Raw genomic sequence first — 13,023 nt, forward strand, 5'->3', positions numbered from 1 at the left:
TCTTCCCTTTTTTTTTTTTTTTTTTTGGTTTGTGATGAACTGATATGCGACGAGGAGCCAGTCATCTAGTTGTTTTTTTCTATTATGAATACAATTAAATATGAAAGTTGTTAAATTGTGTAATAAATTGAAAGATAGTGGTCTTGTCCATGTTGTGGGTGATTAGAAAAAGAAGAGAAGAAAAGGCTAGTCCAGATAAATGAGCAATGTATGATGGCCAGCAATGCACATGATATAGTCTTATACATGGAATGATATATAGACAACTCATTACTGTATTTACAGCCAACAATTCTTAACATATATACCTAACATGAATCCGCATTACTACAGAACAAAAACATAGACTTTGTTTCTCATACTGGATATTTGGAAATTTTTCTGAGGGGATATATTTTTGGATATTTATAATATCATCTCTCATATGCTGAATATATATTTACATCTTTATATATTAGAGAGAGAATTATGGAACTTGGATGGGTAGTTCCAAAGTCTAGAGATAAGCATCATGTTTAACTAGATGGAAACTCGATATTTGTTACAGATTTTATCAAAAGTAAAAGTGGAGGATGAGGGTGAAAAAACACTTGCATGAACTATTATATTATAATATGATACAAGAGTTGTAGAAGTGTAATTGACCAATAGTTAAATATCATGTTGCGATGGGCCTATTTCTTGTGCACTCATGTTGGACATGTGCTGATGGGTTAATCAAGCGGAGCCATGTGTTAGGCCAGCATGTTGCCATGTGGCAATGTTGAGCTACAGCCAAATATAACTAAAATAACGGATATGCAGAAACCAGGCAAAAGTTGGAGAAGGATGCATGAGTAGCAATGCTTGCGTGGTGGTGCGCTAATTTAAAGCAGCAGGCAAAATAGTGGGTAGCATAGGAATGCAAGGATAGCTGGCATAAACAAACACCAACCCACCTCCTTACCTCAGTCAATAACCTCAAGATCCACATTTTTTCGTGTAAAATGGAAGGATCATACAAAGTCTAATATGAATACATCTAAGGGAATTAGAGAACAAAATGTCAAAAAAAGAGAAGAATGAAATCGGGATAATCCCAGACCAATTTACTAGAATACTTTGCAATAAAGAAAACAACACAATCCATAGCACTATTTGTCTCCTAATAGATATGCACAACTCGAAAGACATGATAGTTCCGAGGGCTATATGGAAACTCTCTCTCAACACATATAACCTCTGACAATACTCATGTATTGTGGACTCTGAGTCCTATTTTTCTTAGTTCAATATTGTAACATCATACTATATGTTAGTGATTAGGGAGACTTGCCCTTGTATAAGTGAATAACAATTGTACTAGCTTGATAGTGATTGGTAATGAAATATCTTTCTTCATCTCTTTGTTGTTATCTTTATTACAACTTTATGCCCAACTATTATTGAAATGAAGACCTCAAGTATAAAGTCATTTAAAGAATTCAATAGTTGTCTGCCTTTAAATGAGTCAAGATAAACTTAGGTCTTTGACAAACTCTTGCACATCATAGAAGGAGTCGATGATAAGCTTTATCACTTCACCAAGCCATGGTGATCTCCATTGCAACATGACTCGCACCCAAGGGTACAACCCCAATAAGAGATGGCGAAAAAGGCAATGAAATAGTGCTCTAACAATAAAAGGAAAGCCCCTAGGCCCCAAAAGAGGCTTCGTATTGCATGCACCTTGTGTGATCGGACCGTATCAAATCCCTTGTATTTTACCAGTTCCCGATTGTGCACTATCCACCGTGCATATGCTTCAGGATTTGTCCAGGTTCACTTGCACTTGATGCATGCAATAATTTATCCCAAAAGAGGGGCACAAGGCAAACAATCATGATTGTTGCAGTTCAAGTCATAGATAATTAAGATGACAGAGCTGCAAAGCTAGAGGAGCCAATTAGCCACTTGGATCAGCTCCACAAATTGAACTTGTCTTATTGATCAAGGAGTGGAGGAAGGAATTAGAAGCAAATTCATCTACCTGCAACCCAAAGGAAACTCTTCTTGAGGACAAGGAATTTGAAGATCTAGTCTTCGATGGGGCCGGGGTCCATTCAGTTGGATGGTTTTCTGAACCAAGCATTGGTGACATTCTAGGTGAGAGCCTGGATAACCACCTCCTATGGAAGGTGATCAAGTGGTTGATTCCAAAAGGCCGCCGGCCCAACTAGACATGGAGGACTCAACCACCATGGAAAAGATTCGAGTTGAAGGTAAGCTAGATAAGATCACTTTCAAGAAGCCATCTAGGAAGATGGCTCGACATTTCAAACTACTATATATGTGAGGATGCAAATAGAAGGAGCCCAATAAACTACATGCTGTTTGATAATGGGGCTACCATAAATATCATGTCATGGTCTACCTTTAGGGGGCAGCGCCTCTAAATTCCATTATTTGATGTCTGAAAAGGCTGATCAAACTAAATTTTTTTTTTCGGATAGGAGTTTGATTAGAGATATTTTTCAAACTGAGAAGAATCTGATAGAGCAATAGAAAATAAAATTGATGTAAAAATTGAGATCTACCTCTCGAAGAATTTTAGATTTTCTTAAGTTACTTATACTTGACATGTCTATTTTACCTCTATTTTAGATAAAATAGTCCTCATGGAAACTAGGTAGAGAAATTCAATCCGAATTGAGCAAGAGCAAACCTCGTCATTATAAATAAAAGCTACATATCTCAATTTTAAAATCAGTCAATAAAAAAAAAAAAAATTAAGTCCTACTTTCGTAAATCTTTCTTTCTTTTTCTTTTTTTAGAAGATTTGAGTTCAGTAAATTGAGAAAAATCTTCTTTCTCCCTAATCAGGTCGTTCGTAGATAGAATAACTACTAGGATAGCCCTCATCATTATTTTTTGAGGTACATGTGACAGCTAATTAAGTTTTATCAAAATGAGTGAGGGTTGATATTGGTGGGTCAATTGAGTGCACCTACGATTTTCAGGCAATGTGCTACTGTAATCTAATGCAGTCAAAATAATGGATAGATGGGGACCAGGTGACAATAGGAGGAGGGTACACGATGCATAAAGCACACATCAACCCGGGGGAGATGATGATATATGACAATACTTGCTTGGTGTGCAAATTTGAAGCAATAGGAGAGAAGTGGTGAACATGAGAGCATAAGGATAGCTTGCGTACCTTATCACAAACCCACCTCCTTGCTATAAAAGGAACCTCAAAGCCACATGAAAACTCTTTCTCTCTCTCTCAACACACTCATACACAGATGTATCGGTCTTCTTTTTTGGTAAACTAAATGTATCAATCTTTGATACTAGCCCTCCTAGGCTCTTAGATATATTTAGAGTCCCCTAATTAACTAGACAAAACCCAGTCCCTGACGCAACTTTATCCTTCCATGGAAACTACTTTCTTGCAACTAGAAATTGAGAGAGTCATAATTGCCAAACCTTTCTTACAGTTCTCTGATTTTTTCCCCCCACAATCCAATACTCTTGCATAATTTCATCTCTGTTTATTTTCAAGAATATTTTTCTTGATTTCACACGGTTAAAGATAAGATTGCACTTACCAAGGCATGTTAATTAGTCGAGTTCAAAATCCTTTAGGTATCACCATCGATCTTAATTTGTTTGGTGGTGTTTTAAGTCCAAATATGTGTCTCATAATGCAAGAGGAGACTCGAGGAGTCCTAATTTAGATAAGAAAGAAAACTTAAATTCTTAATTTTTACCATGTGTATAACAAAAACTCATTTGCTTCAAATGCAATATTTCTCAAGCACATGCAAGTGAGAAAAAACGTTTGGTAGGTAATCAATACATCCAAGCTCATGCTAGACGAACCTTGTCAGATTTTACGTGAAAAGGGCTTTGGGTGACAACCATGGCCAAGCAAGAGATCTAGAATAAATTGTGATGATGCGAAAACAAATGGATCAAAAACTATGGCCCTAAAACATGAAAGTTGAAATATATGCATAAGTTTGTATCTTTTTGGTTTTTGATGTTGACCATTGCTTCATAGCTACCCTTCTATCTGTTAGAAAATGGACAACCACGGCCAAGCAAGAGATCTAGAATAAATTGTGATGATGCGAAAACAAATGGATCAAAAACTATGGCCCTAAAACATGAAAGTTGAAATATATGCATAAGTTTGTATCTTTTTGGTTTTTGATGTTGACCATTGCTTCATAGCTACCCTTCTATCTGTTAGAAAATGGACAACCACGGCCAAGCAAGAGATCTAGAATAAATTGTGATGATGCGAAAACAAATGGATCAAAAACTATGGCCCTAAAACATGAAAGTTGAAATATATGCATAAGTTTGTATCTTTTTGGTTTTTGATGTTGACCATTGCTTCATAGCTACCCTTCTATTAGAAAATATGCCTCGAGATTCGATCTACATTGAACCTACAGCGAAATCCAAGACAACGAACAGAGTCCAACGAGCTCAAAAACAGTCCAAACGGAATCCAAACGACGAAGATACGCATAAAAGAAGAGCGGCACGGTGCACTAGGCAACGACGGCTGCAGCAGGCCGGTGGAGGCCGGCGATGGCACCGCCGGGCCCGACGGAGATGCGCGCACATGCAGGCACGCACGGCCTAGCGCGGGCAGACCCAGCGCGGGCGCACGCATAGGCCAACCCAGTGCGTGCGGGCGACCCAATGCCCTTACGCGGTCCATCGTGGACCGCAAGGCGCTGGGCGGCCCATGGGATCGCATGGACTGAACATACGATCCACGTGCGATTCAAGCTATTTTTTACGCAATCCAACGGTCCAGATCATAGTCGGTCACGATCAAACAGCTGAGATTGATTTCGGATTTGATCAGGTGATCTGTGGCCCTGATGTGCATGATCGGATGGCTCTGGTGCGAGCTAGTCACGATCGTACAGCCATAGATGATTCTAGGCTTGATTGAAACTCTGTTTCCTAATATAACAGTGTTTTGAAGTTTCTAAAATCTATAAAACTCTGATTAACGAGCCGTCAGTTGCATTGAAAAGTTGGTGACGTTTTAGAGGTATAGAAAGGCTTCGACAGAGGTTTCAGAGAGCTTTTGTGAGGATTGTGAGACTTTTTCTTAAGAGACTCTTATATAAGGGTTGAGTGGTGAGTTTCTCTTGTATTAATTTTATTTTATTCTCTCATAGTAAAGCTTGCATGCCCCGTAGAGATAGGCTTGAGACCGATTTACGTATTTATATTGTGTTTCTTATTTTGTTTCTTCTTTCTTCCTGCTGCATCTTGTGGTACCGGATCCCGGCACAATAATTGGTATCAAAGCAAGGTGGTGCCAAAGCGTAGGTTGCAACGATGGTGAATGAGATAGAAGATAGAGAAGACAAGCACAATCAAGATAGAGATCAACAGGTTTGATGGAAAGAGTAATTTTTCCTTGTGGCAGACAAGGGTGAAAGACGTGCTCATCCAGTAAGGGTTGATCGATGCTCTCTTGTGCGACGAGAAGCCGACCACCATGGAGGTGCAGGATTAGAGGCGGCTTCAGATGCATACGGTTAGTACGATCCGCTTGTATCTAATGGATGAAGTGGTGATTAATGTGCTTGGCGAAACTTCTCCGACGTTGCTGTGGTCAAAGCTCAAGGAGTTGTACATGGCAAAGTCTCTCACCAACATCCTCTTCCTCTGGAGGAAGTTTTACCAGCTGTAGATGACTAAAGAACAGAGCATACAAGAGCATCTCTGCCACTTTCAGAAGATCCTCACTGACCTCCTCAGCGTTGACGAGAAAGTTGAGAAGAAGACCAGGACATTGGTCTTGCTAGCATCGCTTCTCCCTTCGTATGAGTCCTTGGTGACTGCTCTTCTAGTGGAAAAGAGCACCATCAAGATGGACGAGGTTACCACGGCGATTCTCCAGAACGAGTTTCTCGGAGGGAAGAATCCAGCTTCAAGCTGAGGCGGCAGTTCAGCTTTGATAGTTTCTGGAAGAGCAGGAGGCGGTAGACAGGGTGACAGAAAATCTCAGCGAGGGTGGTCCAAGTCCAGGATGAGAGACCTGAGCAAGACTAGATGTTACCAATGTGACAAGTTGGAGCATCTAGCTAGAAATTACTCTCAACTCAGAGATCGGACGAGGGCTACTACAGCGACGGCCAGTAGCGACTCAGAGGGTGATATCCTAAAGATATCTGACGAGGTATCTATTTCTTCCCAGCAGCAGATTTTAGATTCTATATGCACCCATCATGTATGTTGCAGAGAGGAGCAGTTTAACTCCCTGGAGAGCAATGAGGATACTGTTTATCTGTCAGATAGATCGAACTATGCGATCAAAGGCATCAAAACGATCAGCTGGAGGACATATGATGGTGCAGTGAGGAGATTGGGGGAGGTCTGATACATGTCCGATTTTAGATAGAATCTTATCTCACTGAACAGACTGAATTCGAGAGGCTACAAGACGATAGCTAGTGGAGGAATTCTGAAGGTGTTGCACGGTGATAGGATTGTTCTGGAAGAGAAGAAGAGGACGAGAGGACATTACTACCTAACAGGGAGCCCAATGCAAGGTGGAGCTTCAGGAGCCCAAAGCGAGGTGGAGCTCCAGGTAGAGGTGGATCGGACACGAGACAGGAGACACGGAAGGACGAGGGGCGACGTCGCAGGATGAGATTTCTAATACCGCAGGATGATACCCTGAGCAGATTTTTGGTCAGAGTGGAGACAACCCATGACGGATGTGGGATTGAGCGGCCTGGCTCGACTCCCATGTTTGTCCATCTATGAGACAGCAGGCATGCCCCAGGACATGGGGGTGAGATGGATCACATGTTCTCAAAGATAGGTGGAGACCGAATATCGAGTCGAGATGAAAATTGTTAGAAAATATACCTCAAGATTCGATCCATATTGAATCCACAGTGAGATCCAGGATGACGAACAGAGTCCAACGAGCCCAAAAACAGTTCAAATAGAAACGGTCGACGACCGACAACAGGCCGACGGTGGTGCCACCAGGCTTGGCAGAGACGCGCGTGCGCGCAGGCGCACGTAGCCCAGTGAGCGGGTGGGCCCAACATAGGCACGTGCGTGAGCCGGCCTAGCACGTGCGGGTGACCCAGTGCCCTTGTGCGATCCACCGTGAATCACGAGGCACTAGGCGGTCCATGGGATCGCGTGGACCGAACATGCGGTCCATGCACAGTTCAGACTACTTTTTGCACGATCCGACAGTCCAGATCATAGCCGGTCACCATTGGACGGTTGAGGTTGATTTCAGATTTGATCAGATGATCTGTGGCCCTGATGTGCGCAATCGGATGGATCTGGTGCAAGCCGTTCACAATCGGACGGCCACGGGTGATTCTAGATTTGATTGGAACTCTGTTTCCTAGTATAACAGTATTTTTGAGTTTTTGAAGTCTATAAAACTCCGATTGATGAGCCGTTAGTTATGTTGGAAAGCTGGTGACGTCCTGGAGGTGTAGAAAGGCTTCAACAAAGATTTCAGAAAATTTTTATGAGGATTTTGGAGCTTTTTCTTGAGAGACTGTTGTAAAAGGGTTGAGTGGTGAGTTCCCCTTGTATTGATTTTGTTTTATTCTCTCATAATGAAGCTTGCACGCTCTGTGGAGGTAGGCTTGAGGCCGATCTATATATTTATATTATATTTTTTATTTTATTTTTTTTTTCTACTATATTTTGTGGTACCGAATCCTGTCGTAACACCATCAACCAAAAAATCTCTCTTTTGTCATTAATTTTCTAAGCTTCAATGAGTTAAGCTTTGCTGCCCCAACTGCCTCCGTTGTCTCACCTACCACTCATATTCTATAAGCGAAGGATCAAAATGTAGGCAAAACTTATGACCAGGATTATCAATTGATCTACGTATGTCATGTTAGACTTGAGTTCGGTTCAAGATAAGCTCGAATCAAGCTTGAACTTGATTTATAGGTTCAAAATCAGATCCAAACCAAGCATAAAAACTCAGCTCAATCATACTTGATTTGATGAGGCTTTGAAATTGATAAAATATATTCTAATATATATTAGTTGGTGTAAATCAACCATGGGATCTAACCCAATTAACAGCCAATCTTTGGTTCTTGTTGCATATAATCAACCATTGAATCAAAGCCAAATTAAGCTTGAATAGAGCTTAAACTAAGCTAAGTTCATGTCCAATTCGAGCTTGGTATGTTTGGATGGATTATGAGTTGATAGAGTAGTACTTAGCTCTCCATTTGAAATTAGGCTGGAATTAGACTTAATCAAGTGACGAACAAACCGAGCTTATACATAATTTTCAAGCTCGAAATCGACCGATCCCGGACTGATCGCACCCTCATGATCTGTTAGTGTCAAACAGCAAACAGGATTTTTACAGGCCCTTACCTTGAATACAAAAGCCAACATTTTTTGCCACGTCATGAACATGTTTTCCTCATGAAGGGCCGTTAGATGCGGTGGGCCCACACTTTCTACCAAGAAGTCAAGCACAAGCGTACATGCAGGTGAGGAAAGTGCAGTGCGCGAAGAACAAAATGTTCCAATTGAAAGCTTGAAAAAAAATAATAAAGAGTGGAGAGAATCCGGTCTCCCAGAAAACAACGCGACACAAGAAAGAGGCTTTGGATGCCCAAGTCCACCGGACCAATTTCTCTTGGCGTCAAAAGATGTGGCATAGAAAAGTTTCCATCAAGGATTTTTAGGATTCAGATTGTATGTTTCACGTAAGAGAGTGATCGATTTTTTTGATCATTAGATCATACCTTATGCATATCTCAAAGTATTTTAAATTTTTTGATTCAATTAATCTTAAAGTGATCGTCGCACGATCCTGACTTCACAGAAAGAAAGTGAATCTTCGGAAGAGATCAGACTGAATGCATGAAATTGAACTAGGAAATATATAGAAAGTGTACCTTTGCAACATGTATCATTACAAAAACCATTACAATATTGTTCATTCTTTTTACGATAGCTTCCAAAGCGCTCACAGCTTTGGAGAACAAGTATTTTTTCTATCACGTATGATACAATTCTGAGAGCTAGCATACAAATGCTTCATTAGCTTCCAAAAGAGTCATATCGAATTAAGAGACAAGAAAAAATTGGTTATATATTAATGTCCCACCATGCTCAACAATAAGCATACGGACGCACAATCCATCATGTTTAAAGGAAAAGTTGTTACCCCACCAAATCGGTCTGGTTGTCCTCGTCTCCATGTAGCATGCAAACACGCAATCTGGGACCATAAAAAGGGAAATTTTACGCAGTACGAGACCACAGGCAACTTTGTCTGCCAAGCGCTTTGCAGCTCCGTATCACAGCCTGGCTGCCGTAAAAAAATTTGTCAGCGCTGATGAAGCACAAAAGTTTCATACGGCCAAAGGTCAAAAAAGCCTACGATCAATGCATACTCTGCCACCCATACCTAATCTTCTGCCAGTCTTTAACCGCCCAATTTGCCCAATGAAGGAAAGAGATCTTTTATATGAAAATAAAATAAAAAAAATAAAGAAAAAAAAGATGACCATAAAATCCTATTAATTCTCACTCTTAAGAGCTTCACACAATTTAATTAGAAACACAAACAAGAAAAATATGTCTTGTTGGGCAGAGCTGAGAATTTGCATATTAATACTATGCTTTTTCTATTCCTTTAGTGTATCTTATCTATTAGTAACTGCACATATCATGCATATGGAGTGCTATTATATGTAATATCTATTTGATAAAGTCAAAATGCTATTATAAGATACTATTGAATTTTCACATTGGTTGCTAGGAATATAAAGATTTAGCTATAGTTTTTTTTAATCATGTAATTCTAAAAAAATCTCTATCAACAAAGTAGTCCAACTATTTGTTTTTAAGCATATATATAATTTTTTAAAATATTCAAAAAAAATTCTTATTTAATTTCCAACAAACATAGAAGATAAATAAAATAAAAATTATAAATAGCAAATACTCTATCCCTATTTTTTTATTTAGTCATATAAGTCTTGCTCTCTTAAGTCCTTTTATCCATGAGACCCCACTAATTCATTGTGAGCTTTTGTAACATCTTCAGTTTTGTCGGTTGTTCAAGCATTTCATAATATTTTCCGACTCTATTTTTTGAAATATATATATATTTATTATTTTTTTAAAAAAATTAATTATTTTCAAATTAAATATGATAATAACATTCAAATATATGCAATTATGAGTTGATTTAGTAACAATCACTCAAGATTTCTTGCCAAAAATGACAAAATGTCTCTTGTTGATGTGGCTGGTCATTCAACGAGATGGGACGCCTGGAACCATATTAGTTACACACAAAAGACCTATGGCCCTTTGACCTGCCAGCTCAATATAGTCCCCACGGATGTGTCATTTATTATTAATTTATTTGGCAGGGGGAGAACGAGGTGGTTCGCCTTTGCGGCCTTTTCCACGTGCACGTGACGCTGGAGGCATACATCCGAAATTAATTTATCATTAAACCCAATCAAATCGCATTAATTGTAATTTTCATCCCAAGTTAAGAGTAATATTTGCATTAATCCGAAATTTCTTCAGGAGTGGAAGGGTTACCAATGTGAAATAATTATCATTTAACTCAAGCACAACACTATCACTCATAAACACTTATCAGAACTTCAAAACTTTAATTGAAGACTTTTCTTCCATTGATGTAGGATATTTTATTTTACCCATATATAAAACAACAACAAAAACTTCTATTACTTGCATTTAAGTAACACTATAGACTGACAGACCATGGTTGGCTGGCTTCTTCCCAATACATGAGCAGGCACAGGGACATGGACCCAGAGCAAGAATGAAACAGAGATTGGAGGGTGAGAACTCCAAGCACAGCACCACCTCCAAGTAAATCATTAGAGATACTAAAATATACCTAGACTTCATCTCCAAGACTCCTCTGCCACCTCTCTTTCCTCCTCCTCTCCCTATTTACAACTCCACCCACCCATGCCTTCCCTCCTACATATCTAACTCCCTCCTCTCTCTCTCTCTCTCTCCCTCCTCTCAAACACTTGCATTGCCATAATGAGAAGAACACCAGTCATCCTCTTTATGATGCTTCTACTTTCGTGCTGGAGAAGCTTCGGTATGTTGGACCCCGTAGACTTCCTGGCCCTGCAATCCATCCGCAAGTACCTCTCCGACGCCCCCGGCTCCACCTTCTTCGCCCGCTGGGACTTCACCGGCGACCCCTGCACCTTCCCGGGCGTCCTCTGCTCCCGCGACCGCGTCGTCGCCCTCGCCCTCGGCGACCCCCGCGCCGGCTCCCCCGGCCTCGCCGGCCGCCTCTCCCCCTCCCTCGGCCGCCTCTCCGCCCTCGCCGAGCTCTCCCTCGTCCCCGGCCGCGTCGCCGGCCCCATCCCCACCTCCCTCTCCCTCTGCCGCTCCCTCCGCTTCCTCGCTCTCAGCCGAAACTTCCTCTCCGGCTCCGTTCCCCCCTCCCTCGCCTCCCTCCGCCATCTCAGTACCCTCGACCTCAGCTTCAACCTCCTCTCCGGCCAGATCCCCCCCGCGATCGCCGCCATCCCGGCTCTCTCCAACCTCGTCCTCTGCCGCAACCGCCTCTCCGGCCGAATCCCTCCCTTCCCCCTCTCCTCTCCTCTCCTCCGCCTCGATCTCAAGTGGAACTCCCTCTCTGAAGGGATCCCCGCCCTTCCGCCTTCTCTCCGCTACCTGTCCCTCGCCTCCAACCGCCTCTCTGGCCCGGTCGACCGCGTCCTCCCCCGGCTCGCCCGGCTCAACTACCTCGACCTCAGCATGAACCAGCTCTCCGGCCCGATCCCCGGCCAAATCTTCTCCTTCCCCATCTCCTCCCTCCAGCTCCAGCGCAACGACTTCTCCGGCCCGGTTCGGCCGGTTGGTTCGATGCCGGCCGGGGCGACGGTGGATTTAAGCTATAACCGGCTGAGCGGGACGGCGCCGGCGGCGCTGGCGGCGGCGGAGAGGTTGTATCTGAATAATAACGGGTTTTCCGGCAATGTGCCGGCGACGTTCGTGGACAGAGTGGTGGCGGGAGCGATCAGGGTGCTCTATCTGCAGCATAATTACTTGACGGGGTTTGGGATCAACCCGGCGAAGACCATTCCGGCGCGCACGTCGCTGTGTTTGCAGTATAATTGCATGGTGCCGCCTGTGGACACGCCGTGCCCGGTGAAGGCCGGCAGGCGGAAGACGCGGCCGGCGGCGCAGTGTGGATGGAGGAAGGGGTGAGGAGGGATCCTACGAAAATTGTATTTTTTTAATTTTGTTTTGGAAAATACAATAGAGAAAATCTTTTTTTTATTTAAAAAAAAAAAAAAAAAGATAGAGCAAGGGGCTGCCATGGGGAGATGAAAATAAAATTTTGGAGGTGGAGGCTTAGGTGGTTTGGATTGTTTAGGGATTGTTACCATTTAAGCTTAGCCAATTTTATGCATAAAAGTGGACCAAAAATAAAGGACATAACAGTTTCTCAATTACTCTTTTTTTTTGAAAAAAAAACTGCTCATGAATCACTAATTTAGCTACTGCCTATTAATAGATTATAAGTTTTAAATTGTATTCTCGTTTATTTCTCTTTGGATTTGAAAATGTATGGATAAATATTTGGATCTTCAGAAAATACAAATTCTTGATATTTTTTTTTAATTATTGAATGTGATGCACTCTAGTATGGACTTGCGCCGTAGCATTGGAGAACCAATAGCAACCCGACATATGTCTTTGACAGAAGTAATGGAGTCACTATCCAACCGCTATCATCTGATCTCTTATGATCGTACTGGAGAAGCTCAAGAGTCTCTATCCGTAAGATCATAAGCAGCTAATCCATTCACTGCTCCACTTTTTCACTCAATAAGATCCGTAATCTCAACAACCTCTGGAACGTGTAAGTTATTATTCTCTAATGGCAATCGTTGTTCCCTAGCAAATTGTGTACATTTTCAAAAACGACGTATACCCATCTTCATTTATAAAACTCTATTCTTTGAGACCCTCCATATAGGAGAATAC

At 41.7% G+C, this 13,023-nt stretch overlaps 1 protein-coding gene across 1 annotated transcript; it reads left to right on the plus strand.

The window, feature by feature from the left end:
• Positions 1 to 10,892: 10,892 nt before the first annotated feature.
• LOC105039786 (uncharacterized) lies at positions 10,893 to 12,477 on the plus strand. Its single transcript, XM_010916053.4, has one exon. The coding sequence runs from the start codon at positions 11,056 to 11,058 to the stop codon at positions 12,238 to 12,240; it is 1,185 nt and encodes a 394-aa protein (XP_010914355.1). The 5' UTR covers positions 10,893 to 11,055; the 3' UTR covers positions 12,241 to 12,477.
• Positions 12,478 to 13,023: the final 546 nt, after the last annotated feature.

This window comes from Elaeis guineensis, chromosome 1 (assembly GCF_000442705.2).
Source record: "Elaeis guineensis isolate ETL-2024a chromosome 1, EG11, whole genome shotgun sequence".
NCBI classification, from domain to species: domain Eukaryota; kingdom Viridiplantae; phylum Streptophyta; class Magnoliopsida; order Arecales; family Arecaceae; genus Elaeis; species Elaeis guineensis.

What these genes read in the sequence shown, in the direction of transcription:
- LOC105039786 (XM_010916053.4), top strand. Translation starts at nt 11,056, where the DNA reads ATGAGAAGAACACCAGTCATCCTCTTTATGATGCTTCTACTTTCGTGC.